This window comes from Anolis sagrei, chromosome 5 (genome assembly GCF_037176765.1).
Source record: "Anolis sagrei isolate rAnoSag1 chromosome 5, rAnoSag1.mat, whole genome shotgun sequence".
Taxonomy (NCBI): Eukaryota; Metazoa; Chordata; class Lepidosauria; order Squamata; family Dactyloidae; genus Anolis; species Anolis sagrei.
Window position 1 is genome coordinate 30,901,799 of NC_090025.1, and position 12,613 is coordinate 30,914,411.

The following is a 12,613-nucleotide window of genomic DNA, read 5'->3' on the forward strand; positions in this document are numbered from 1 at the left end:
AAAGGCACAATTCAATGCCTAACAATTCACAAAATACAGTACAATATACAATACACAAATTTACGATATAATGTCAATAGTTATAACTAATTAAAACAATCAAAAAGTATACTAGCAGCAATAAAATCATCTTGTGGCCAATGTTCGCCAATTCATAGTCCGTAATCCATCTAGCATCGTCATTATCCTTTCCTACTCTGGTCGTCATTGGTTGTCTTTGTCCATCTGCCAGCTTACCCGAAGGCCTGGTCCCACATCCAGGTTTTTAGCTTCCTTCTAGGCCTGGGTAGCAACGGAAAAATTTGTTTCTAAAATCGATTCGTTTTTTGGGGGTTTTTGCGTTTCGATATTTAAAATAATTACAAAATTTTCCTTTTAAAAAGTTCGATATTTACGAAATTTCGTAAATGGTAAAAAAATAACGAATTGATTTCCGAAACAATAACGAATCGATTCGTTAATGGCGGACGCGACCGCGAAATACGCTAAAAAACCTCCAAAAACTTCTGAAGCTTCCCTCTCCCTCTGTTGTTGACTGTTGGTGTGATATTATAATTTTTTTTTCACTAATTAAACCATAAAACTGGCCCAGACATGTGGAAATAATAACGAAACGACCTCGGAACAATGACGAAACGAATACAATAACGAAATACGAAGCATTTACAAAACGTCTTTAAAAATTCGTTTTTTAAAAAAATTGCTCCAGAATGGTTCGTTATCGCTTCGTAATCAACAAAATTAACGAATTATTAACGAATTACGAATTAACGAAACGAAACCGCCCAGCCCTACTTCCTTCTGAAAGCAAGGAGGTATGTTGATGACCTAATCTCCCCCGGGAGTGCATTCCACAAGCGAGGGGCCACCACTGAGAAGGCCCTGTCCCTCATCCCAACCAGTCTCGCTTGTGATAAAGTTGAAGTCCAAAACACCTGGAAGGCCGAAGTTTGCCCATGCCTGGTCTAGATTCACCGTAAAAATCAGTTTCAGACTGCATTATATGAGTCTATACTAACCATATATCACAGTGTCAAAGTATACAGTTTCAAGCTGCAATATGTAGCAGTAAACAACAGTATGCTTCACCCAACTAAACACAATAGAGCGCAACTTCGCTGGCGGCGTCGCCAGGGGGCGCTGTGGCGGCAAGGCGAGGAGGGCTTCTGAGTGACGTCTCCGGAGCCCCCTCGGCGCGTTCCTTCCGGGATCGGTTCCGTTGGCGACCGACGCAGGCGCACTCCTGCTCCTCCCCCCGCCCGCCCGCCCGCCCGCGGGAGTCTTCTTGAGAGAGAGAGGCAGAGAGAGGGCCAAAGCGGCAGTCGCTTGAGGATCCCGCCGCCATGTCTGTGCCTCCCACCGGGTTTCCCCCTCCTCCTGCCCTCGCCCCTTCGTTCCCTGGAGGAGGGCCTGCCGCCAACCTACAGGCCCAAAGCTGCCAGAATGGTGAGGACTGAGGGAGGCCGGGAGGCCTGGGCGAGTGAGGCCTAGTGCGAAAGAGTGGCTCTGGGGATGCCCAGGGTGGGCTCTGGTCCTGAGGCGCTTCTTCGCCTCCTGAGCGTTTTCATTGAGCGCCAATACATCAGCAGGACACGGAGGAGTTGTAGTGGCCCCTGAGGGTGCATCTACACTAGGCCTGGGCAAGCTTGGGCCCTCCAGATGTTTTGGACTTCAACTCCCACAATTCCTATGTCTGCTAGGAATTGTGGGAGTTGAAGTCCGAAACACCCGGAGGGCCCAAGTTTGCCCTGGCCTGATCCACACTGTAGAACTGATGCAGTTTGACCCTACTTAACCCAGTTCAAAGCAGATATTGTGGGATTTTCTGGATTGATACCCTGGAAGGGGCCTTGGTGCTGTGGAATCCTGGAAGTTGTAGTTTCACAGCCTTCCTCCTTTTCTTGCAAAGAGTGCTGGTCTACCACCAAACTACAAATCCCTAAGACTTCATAGCATTGAGCCACAGTAGTTAGAACAGTGTCACATATTTTAAAAGCTGGTTAGGAATGCATCAGGCATGGTCAAACTTGGGCCCTCTGGGTGTTTTGCCAGTAGGCTGTTAGGAATTGTGGGAGTTGAAGTCTAAAACACCAGGAGGGCCCAAGTTTGCCCATGCCCGTAGTCCCATATAATGCAGTTCAATTGTATTATACGAGTCTATACCAAACGTATAAGGCAGTGTTAAAGTACCTTATATGGCGGTACAGATGGGGCCTATTTGTTTATTTTATTTACTTTATTTTTATCCCGCTCTATCTCAGGCCCAAAGGAGACTCAGAGCATCTTTCAAATTGGTAATAATTCAATGCCACAATAAACATACAAATACAATATACATTGACCTTGAAGGAGCTGGGAGTGGTGACGGCAGACAGGGAGCTCTGGTGTGGGCTGGTCCATGAGGTCACGAAGAGTCGGAGATGGCTGAATGAATGAACAACAACAACAAACAATATACATTCTACATTAAGATCAATAAAAATCATGTAGGAGCCCCTGGTGGCGTAATGGGTTAAACTCTTGTGCCGGCAGGGGGTCAGTGCTTCAGATCCAGGGAGAGCGAGTTGAGCTCCCTCTGTCAGCTCCAGCTACCCATGTGAGGACATGAGAGATGCCTCCCACAGGATGGTAAAACATCAGACATCCAGGTGTCCCCGGGGCAACATCCTTGCAGATAACCAATTCTCTCACACCAGAAGCAATTTGAAGTTTCTCCAGTCACTCCTGACACGAAAAAAGAATAAAAAATAAAAATCATAACATATCAATACATTAAACTGTCAAAAACATAATGCAAAGACCCAAGATCATAATCCAGAAACCATTCCAATCAATTCATAGCTGCCTGTTGCACGGTACTACTCTCTAAACGCTTGGTTCTTTAGCCAGGTTTTAACTTTCTTTCTAAAGGACAGGAGGGAGGGAGCCAATCTAATGAAATTGAAGGCTGAAGACCATGCAAAGCTACACTTTCCATAGCATTGCATCATGGCAGTTCTAGTGATGTCAAAACTACATTCATCCGTGGCAGTGTAGATGCACCCTGGGACACAGACATATTGTACGTGTTGGGTATCCCATGTCTGAAATGCTTGGGAGCAGAAGAGGTTTGGATTTTTTACCTCTTATTTTGGGATATTTGCATATACATGAAATAAGAAAGGGTTCATCTACACTATGGAATGAATGTTGTTTGAAACTACTTTAATTGCCACAGTTTGATGCTATGACATTATGGAAGTAGTTGTAGAAAGGCCTCCAGCCCTCTCTGTCAAAGAGAGCCTCTCCAAGCTACGTCTCTCAGCATACCATAGTAATTAAACTAGTGTCAAGTCTAGCATGGAGATCCACCCATAGCGATTCAGTATATCTTATCCAAAATGCTTGAGATTGAAGAGTGTTGGAATTTAGATTTTAGAATATTTGCATATATATTGTTATATTATTTTTATATTATTTAATTCACAGTTTGTTTTATGCTCTTTTAACAGAATTGTTTTATTGTTTGTTTTCAATGTAAATGGTTTGATATTTTTTTATTTATTGTTTCCATTAGCCTATTGTTTATTGTTATTGTTATATATATTGGGAGCTGCCCAAAGTTCCTTCAGGGAGAGAGGTGGGATAGAAACAAAGTTTATTATTATATAATGAGTTATGTTGGAGAGGAGACCCAAGCTTAATCACAAAATTCAAGTTATGTTTCATATACACGCTTTCCTCCAAATCCAGATTCAGTAACAAAAAAAAGAAGGGAGGGGGGGATACTACGGCCATTCCTCTTTCTTATACACATAGCTAGAAAGTAGTTTAAAATAATTTTGTACATGAAACAAAGTGTACATTGAGCCAGCAGAAAGTAGCTGTCACTACCTCAGTCACCCATGAGGACAATTTTGAATTTTTAGCATGGAGGAAAGAAGGCTGAGGAGGGGCATGATAGCCATGTTTAAATATGTGAAAGGATGTCACATTGAAATGGGGGAAAGCTTGTTTTCTTCTGGTCTGGAGAATAGGACACGGAGCATGGATTCAAATTACAGGAAAGTTTATTCGACCTAAACATTAGGAAGAACTTCCTGATGGAATATGCTGCCCTAGAGTGTGTCAAAGGCTCCATCCCTGGAGATTTTCAAACAAAGGCTGGAATGTCATCTGTCAGGAGTGCTTTGATTGTATTTTCCTGGATGGCAGAGGGTTGGACTGGAAGGCCCCTGTGGTCTCTTCCAACTCTGTAATTCTACAGTATTTCCAGATTTCAGAATTCTGAGTAGGGATGTTCAGTCTGTATTTCGGTATGACGACAGGAATGTTAAGGTTTAAGGTACTCCTGCCCTTTCTGTTGGATTGGCCTGTTTTCTCTTGGTCATGAGATCAAGAAGCCTACAGAACTGAGGGCCATAAAAACTTTTTTAAAGCATGCAGGTTTTCTAGGAATTTGGTATTCTAAATCCAGAAATTACCTCAGGTTTACTCCCATCTTTTACGGTTTTTCTCCTAACAATTTACTTTGACACGTCTACATTGTAAGATGCTGCTAAATGAAATCAGTATTGGGATTGTGAAATAATTGTGTATAGTATAACACAATTTATTGTGTTTTTCTTTTCAAATTCAGCACCTAGAAATGAGAAACAGCAAATTTCAGGGCTGTAGTTTGTCATTTAAAAATGTACATATGGCCAGTGCTTTGTAAAATCTTTGTTTTATCAGTCCGTCATGTTGTAGCCAGTCCTGGGCAGATAGGCTCTTCTGGTAAGTTATGGAATAAGGGCATGAGGTGATGCCCCCATATCACCCTGTTCCATATTGTCCACCTATAATTGCTATTCATTAGCATATTCCCACTGTTTGTAGTTCCCATGGGTGACTGCATGTAGTCAATAGACCTCTTTTCCATGGCTTCATCCAGTCCCCTTTCAAAGCTGCTGAGCCAGTTCGCATCACATCTGATGACAGAATTCCATCAATTAATTTGGTTTGTTGTGAAGATGTTCTTTCTTTTGACTGTCTTAAATTTCCTGCAAGTTTTAGTAGATGAGACCCAAGTTCTAATGTTGGAAAATGGAGTAAAAACAGTTCCCTATGCAATTCTTCTTTTTCCTACACCCATATAATTGTCTTGTAAGTTTATTTTTTTTTTGTTTACTACATTTATATCCCGCCCTTCTCACCCCATCAGGAGAACTCGGAGCAGCCTCACAGAAAGGCAGCAGTTTGATGCCGTACTCATACGTAAATACAGTAAAAATAAACATATGCATTAAAACAAAAGAATCAACACCAATATTAAAATAATTATTAAAATCACATTATCCAGAGTCAAATCCAAGGCCATTCTATTAGTCATTTTACAATTTAAACATTTCCAGGCATTAGTCTCATCCCAGATTTAGCTGAAAGGATGCTGCAATCTTTTTACTTGCTCTTTTTGCACATTTTAAACATGTCCAAAATTGCACACAATATTTCAAACGCAGCTATTTCATAGAAGTAGGTATGTACATACTAGATGCCTTATTTTACAGTCCTTTTTCAATTGTTTGCCTCTTCTGCCCCTCCTTCACTATCGTTCAACTCTAAGTATACATACAGACAGTCCCCAAGTTACAAACAAGACAGGTTTTCCTGATTTCTTATGCATGTAAATTGGAGCAGACACATTTTAAAATACAGCCATACACACACATATATGCCTTGTATAGTACAGGGTAGGATTAACACCACTGTGATGTTTGTTTTGCTGTCTGTGCCTCTGTTCAGAAGATTTCACCTCACTTTCTGTCCTTGTGACAATTGGATTTTAAAACATTGCCTTGTTGTGGAAAGAAGGATTGATGAGAAAGCTTCAGTGGAGACACCTTTTCCCCATAATTCTTTCAGGAGTGAATTTCACTTCTGAGAGATAGATTTCTCTCACTGCATGTTTTCTCACCCGTTCTTAACCGAGTCATTTGTAAATTGGATGTAGGAAACTCTGGGATTACCTATATGAAGTATTCTTTGTACTATTGGTGCTAGATTTTTTTTTTAGAGAGGTGGATTAGTTTTTATATTGATTTAGTGAATTATGGTACTTTGGTTTTGATCTCATGTCCTGGTGTTTCAACATTTTTGGTAGTTATTTCCCAATCCAGCATTCTGAGTTAATTAAACATTCTTTCCATTTTTGGTGGTTGTCACCATTTGGTCATCCATGGTTTTGAACTTTAACTTTTGGAAGCTCCAAGCAGCATGACTAATGATAAGCGATCATGGAAAATGAAATCTAAAGCATTTGGAGTGCCAAAGGTTGAGAATAATTATTCTCTATAAAAAAATGGAGAATGGTTCTTCTGTTTTGACATGGAACTCTGTTTGGATTTGATCTCTGGGTTATGTCATGCAACACATTTATAACACCCTTCATATATTCAGTGCAAGACTCTTCTGCTTTCCACAGTTTTAACCCTCAAACTTTGGCTGTCATGCCTGGACAGGGCTACTCTTTGACTGCAAACCAAAGTTTGGGCAAATTAATAGACAATAGTTTTATTACCTGTTATAATCAAGCAAAATCACATATGTTTAGAGGTAGGTAAAGGTAAAGGTTTTTCCATGACATTAAGTCCAGTCATGTCCGACTCTGGGGGTTGGTGCTCATCTCCATTTCTAAGCCAAAGAGCCAGCATTGTCCGTAGACACCTCCAAGGTCATGTGGTGAGCATGGCCGCATCCTTTATTTTGCCTTATTTTGTGGAAATAATAAAAAAGGGTAGTTGCCCTTGTCTGTTAGCCTACTTCTTAGAAACATCTGGCTAACCACTGTTGGAAACGGGAGCCTTGCTCTATTTAAATTGTGTAACATGAAGTTTTTTCTAGGTATTCTCACTTGCTCCTTATGAGCAGAAAACTTTAATCTCATGGTAAGCTTACACTTTCACTTTCTATAGTAATCAAAATGTATCAACACATGTTTTTGTTGCTATCTAGCAAGTCAGTGTTAAAATTGATGAATCTGTTCAGTAGATTGGAACCAAGTCGTGCTGTGTGGTTATTGATAGTTTGTTTGTTTTTTAAAAAAATCAACAACTATTAAACAAGTTTAGGATGTTCATTAAGATATGTTGGCAGTGTTTTTTTTAATCTGTTGGCATTTCCAAAGATTTATACAGTATTGGAAAAACTGTGAAAGAAATATTTATGGAAAAAATAACTTGAATGCTTCTGAAACTAATGCATCTTGCTTGGAATAAACAAGTATGTCTAAGCAGTGTAGATAGCAAATATGGTAATAAACCTAGTTTTCATCAATAGAAGAAATGCTTTTGATGCCATGATGTAAAGTTAAGTGTTTTAAAACATTTCATTAGGAAAACAAAGCACATAATGAGATTCCCTCCTTGGAGGATGACATTACTTGAACATATCACTGTTTTGGAAGCCATTGTCTGTGTGTAGTTTTGCAAGATTCATTACCTTCTGGACACAATTCCTAGTAATTGCAGGGTTTTTTTGTTGTTGTGTGAGGTTTGTATGGTCACACTGTCTAAACTATGCCAGAGTAAGAGAAGGCTGCACCTTGAAAAAATGCAAACACTTTCATGAACATTTTCATGAAGTAATAATAATTTAATGTTAGGAATCTAACATTAAATCCCTCTTCCTTCATAAAGGTTAGCATATATATAGCCTTAGTCAAGACAGTATTTTTCACCCTGCTGTACAGAGGTCTTGATATAGTGAAATAATTGACCAGAGTAAGAGATCAATGATTCTTTGGATAAATGGTAAGATGTTTGTACATATTTGATAAAATATGCTGCATGATTATTTGATGGTGATGTCAAGGCCCTGGTCTAGAAATCTTGAGATGAATGATAATTATTTTGAGTTCTTTCTATGGTCACAAAGGATCATAGAGCTTATTAATTTTCTGAGATGCTCCAGACAATGAAACAGACTGGTAGGCGTTTGGAGTACAGATGGTACAAATCTAGTAGTGAACATTGCTAAATGCAAATTACAATGTATAATTCTGGCTATCACAGTGCTGGCTGTGAAAAAGACTTATTTATAGCAACATTGCAACCTAAACATACCACCCAGTGAGGTGGTGAGTGGGCTGCTTAAATCTATCCTGGGAGTAGGTTTAACTGATCATTTGATAGCCTGTGGTAACAGACTTACAATGATTTTTGAAAGCAAGATCCTTCAAATTAATTCCATATTTGATGCTGTGGTGGGTGCAAGACCTGTAGAGTTTGTTGAAGCACCATCTGTTCAGATGTTCCGGAATGTATTTTACTTGTTGCAGCTTAATGTGGACAGAATAGTAGCAGAAATTACACCACCCACCTATCCTGTTTATTCTTCGCCATCTTTGCTGACAAAATCTACTAAAGAAAGGTTCAGTTGTCCTTCATTGTATGAGGAAACTACTTGCAGCTACAAAGAGATTATGATGTGGCCCTTCCTTCGGGATTCTTTCTGGATCCTGAAGTACTGGACAGATAGGAGCCTCAAACCAACTAGAACATTTGCCAGTTACAAAAATCCTTTTGGAGAATAAAGTGACATGGGTATTGGCCAACCTTTTCAAATGTGCTTGGAAGAAGAGCACGATCTCTAGACCTTTGTGAATAGTACTGAAGTAGCCTCAGTTGATGACCTTTATCAGGAGGGAAAATGAGCCAGTAAAAATTATTGATTCCTCAGGATCTTTCAGAAGCATATGATACCACTGATCCCAGTGTCCTGGAACAACTCTGAGGGGTTGGAGTGGGATTTAGTACTACTGCACTTATTTGTTTCTACACATAGCTGCAGGATTGTTTGGCTTCATGTAATGTGTTCTATGTGGTTATTCCAGGTTCCATTCAGTTTCCTGTGTTTTAAAAAGAAATTGCTTGTTATGTGAGCATTTGGAGCACAATCTCACCACTATTCCATCTGAATCAGGAGAGGCTGTGAAATCAGATAGGTGCTGGGAAGCAGTGATGAATTAAATGTGGGAAGGGGAGGCAGACCTCTGACATTTAATTCTGAAAAGATGCAGGCACTGGCAAAACCATCTCTCTTTCTTGTCTAAGAAAACCCCAGAACATTCATGAAGTTGCTATAAGCTGATCGGTAGCTTGAAAGCACATGTACACACACTGTGGATGGAAAGCCTAAATGCCCCAGAGGCACCATATCCTGTGTGATCTTGGAAGCTAAGCAAAGTCAGCCCTGGTTAGGATTTTGTTGGGAGAGTGCCAAGAAATACCAGGTGCTGTCGGCTATATTTCAGAGGAAGGAACTGGCTAAAACGCCTCTGAGTATTCTTTATCTATGAAATCCAAGAGGACACCATAAGTTGACAGACGACTTGAAGGCACATGTATAGATTGTGGTTAGGTGGTTTTTTGACCCAGGAACAAGAGGTTGTGTGACTTATTATTATTGAAGTTGCCTGTGTGTAATCTAAACAAACGTTACAGACAATGATGCTGGTGAGGACTACATATGCCGGTCTGTAATTTGTTAGCTGCAGCCATAGCTAGCACTGGTTGTAGTTCTCCATAATCCAGTCATAGTCATGACTGGATTATTACGGTACATTCTATGGAAATGTATACTTTGAAAAGGGTATACAAGGTGCAGCTACTGCAGGATGTGCACAACAGCTTCGAAATGTTGATGCCAATGTACAATATCTTGAATCTCTTAGGACTAACATACATGCTTCCCTCACGATTGACTTACCTGTGCTTTAAGCTCTGGTAAGAGGACCTGCTCATAAATGTTATTTACTTGGTGTCTCCTCAGATGTGACCTACATTATCTGCCTTTAGCAGGGCTGCCTGTCTCTTTGTTTTATTTTTAAAGTACCAGCACATAGTAAGATATTACATGCATAGACAGTTATGATGACAACAGTGGCTTTGCTCTTTCTGCTTTAAGATTGTGTGTTTTGTGCTTTTTGTTATTTTGGTTTTATGATTGTAGTTTATTTGTGTAAATGATGTATTAGGTTGTATACTACTACTTGGTTAAAGAGCACTATAAATTGAATGAATGAATGAATAAAGAAAGAAAGAAGTAGCAAACAAGCATTAAATCGCTTTATCTAATTATACAGCTGATATTCAAGCTCTAACAGCTTATGGATGTCCCTGTGTGGGACACCTGTTCTGTGTATTGGGGCATGTGTGCGTGTGTATAATCATTTCTTCCATGCATTCAGGCAGTTAGGCTCTAGGACAACTTATAAAAACATAACAAGTGTGTCTTTGGCTGTTTTTCACCATTGTGGAAAAGATATTGAGAGAATGTAGCTGTTTAGATATGTATATACCTCCCTGCATTAAAGAATTGCAGGATGGACTACAGACAACAAAATAACAAATATTTAAAATAGTATATATTTTATCAGAATTCCACAGCTGGAATAGGTCTGTGTTGTGAGGCCCCAAAAGCTTTGGTGAGGAGCCATGTTTTAATTTGGTAACAAAATGAAGCCATATGTGTCCTTCCAGGACAATTTTTCGCCTTCCTTGCATTACAATGCTTGGTCTTTACTTTCTTATAGCTAAGATTGAATATGCACTGGACACAATTAACAGCAAGAGGCATAGAATCCATGGTGCAAAAACGTTCTTCAGCTTTTGTAATTGGAGTCGAGCAGACAGTAACAAAAAGGAGGGAGAGGTTTGTGTGGATTGTGACTTTTCATAGCCTTTAAACGTACACTTTACCTCAAATGTTCAAATATGAAATGTTGCTTGAATTTTAGTAGCAGATCGTTGTCTTCATTATTGTAGTTTAAGCAGATCAGAAAACTTAAGTCTATTGAAGAACCTGGTTACTACATACCACGTCAGATTACTCTTCTGATTCTGTAGCAAGAAGCATGCTTTGTTATTCTTTACAGTTGTATCTGTGGCGGGAGTCAGATTTCACCTTCATAGTAGATTGAACTGATTGGGAAATGGAATAGAACATTACTTCCAAATGTGAATTCTGGTTGCCAATAAGATTTTTCTTTTCTAAATTGAAAGGTATAGAGCAGTCTAATTGTGTTGTTGCTTTTGGAAAGGAATGCAGTGGTTTTAGAGGCTCTTTGAGAAGAATGAGGAGCTGCAAACACCTCCTTGGACTTCTTATGTGTTTTATGTGGACTATGTTTTCTCCACAGTTGCTTTAGCCACTACATTGTAGCGAATGAGAGGATCTGTGTGCAAAAAATCCACCAATAAAATCACAGTGAAGCTCCAGGCACTGGTCTCTTCAAATTCTAATGAGCAACTCTTCTCTGTACTCTGCTTGGAGAGAATGAGGTGGTGAAGATGGGGCTCATCTAAATCTTAACATTTACAGGTAAAGAGCAAGTTATCTGGTTGTGCAGATACTAGAAGCTGGATATGATAGTTTGTGTGTACATACTGGGCCATACTGGGAAGCTAGTCTGTTGTAGTGGTTTTAGTGTTGGTCTACAATTTTGGAGGTCAGGGTTTAAATCTCTGCTTGGCCATGAAAACCCACTGTGTAACTTTGAGCAAGGAACATTCTCCCAGCCTTAGAGGAAGGCAAAGGTGAATCCCCTCTGAACAAAGAAAAGTGAGTGATAGGTTCACATTAGGGTCACCACATATTAGAAATGACTTGAAGGCATATAACAAGAGGTCATTCTTGATTTGATGGAGGTCAAGTTGGTTTTTTTTCCAGTTTCTAACAGATTAGGCTCACAGCATTGTGCCACATTAAAAATAAGAGGGAAAAATGAATTATGGATATTTGTCACCATTTCTTTGATAGGGCAATTTCCAATTAGTTGGAAGCTTCAGAGTGTAACAGAACTGGGAAATTAGCAAATGAGTCTAAATTTTCAAACCCTGTGATCCTCTTGCAGGTGTACAACCAAAAAATCCAAAATGAAAGCTCTGGAAGTCACTAGAAGTCTATTTCTGATTTTCAAAAAATGTGTACGAAACAACCCTGTTATGCACAGATTCAATATCTTGGTTTAATTTACCCATTCTCCAAAACTATTCCACTCCAGAAGTTTTTCGGCTCCTTGAGGTACTCCAGTGTGATTTTGTAATAGGCTGCTGGTCAATTATAGTCAATATACTGTATAAGGTTCTCTATTATCCACAGTTTCAGGTATCCACAGAGGGTCTTGGAACATATCCCCTATGGATGCATGGTACTGTGTTTTTTTGTTTCAATGCCAGAGTGGGAGAAGGAGGGGCAATCTATTTAAATGATATATTGCTATACCTGCAGACTTTTAGAAGAGACGGCTCACCTGCACACATTTTCTGACTAGCAGTGCTTGTTAGTCCAGCTTGCTTCTTGGTAGGAGCTAGAGTACTTGCAGCAGTTTGAGCATTGGATTACAATTCTGAAGACCAGGGTTTGAATTCCCACTTGGCCATGGAAACCCATTGGGTGACCTTGAGTAAGTCATATTCTCTCAGTGGAAGGCAAAAAGACAAACCTGCTCTGAAGCAAACCCTACCTTATAAGAGGAAACTCTTATAGTTGCTATAAGTTGGAAATGACTTAAAGGCACCCAACAAAGGTATTTCACAATTGCTATAGTTCATATTAGAAATCAGGAAAAGCTATATATGCAGAAATGTTATAA

General features: G+C 39.7%; 1 protein-coding gene across 4 annotated transcripts in view; it reads left to right on the forward strand.

Moving 5' to 3' along the window:
* Window positions 1-1,236: 1,236 nt before the first annotated feature.
* Window positions 1,237-12,613, forward strand: part of SEC24B (SEC24 homolog B, COPII coat complex component) — a 54,342-nt gene continuing 42,965 nt past the window's right edge. For 3 of the 4 annotated variants that reach the window (XM_060779110.2, XM_060779111.2, XM_060779112.2), the window contains exon 1: window positions 1,238-1,446. In XM_060779110.2, coding sequence (XP_060635093.2) covers window positions 1,344-1,446 — 103 coding nt within the window. In that variant the 5' untranslated portion in view covers window positions 1,238-1,343. Of the gene's footprint in view, window positions 1,447-12,613 lie in introns of all 4 variants that reach the window. The other variant, XM_060779113.2, reaches the window with a different exon arrangement.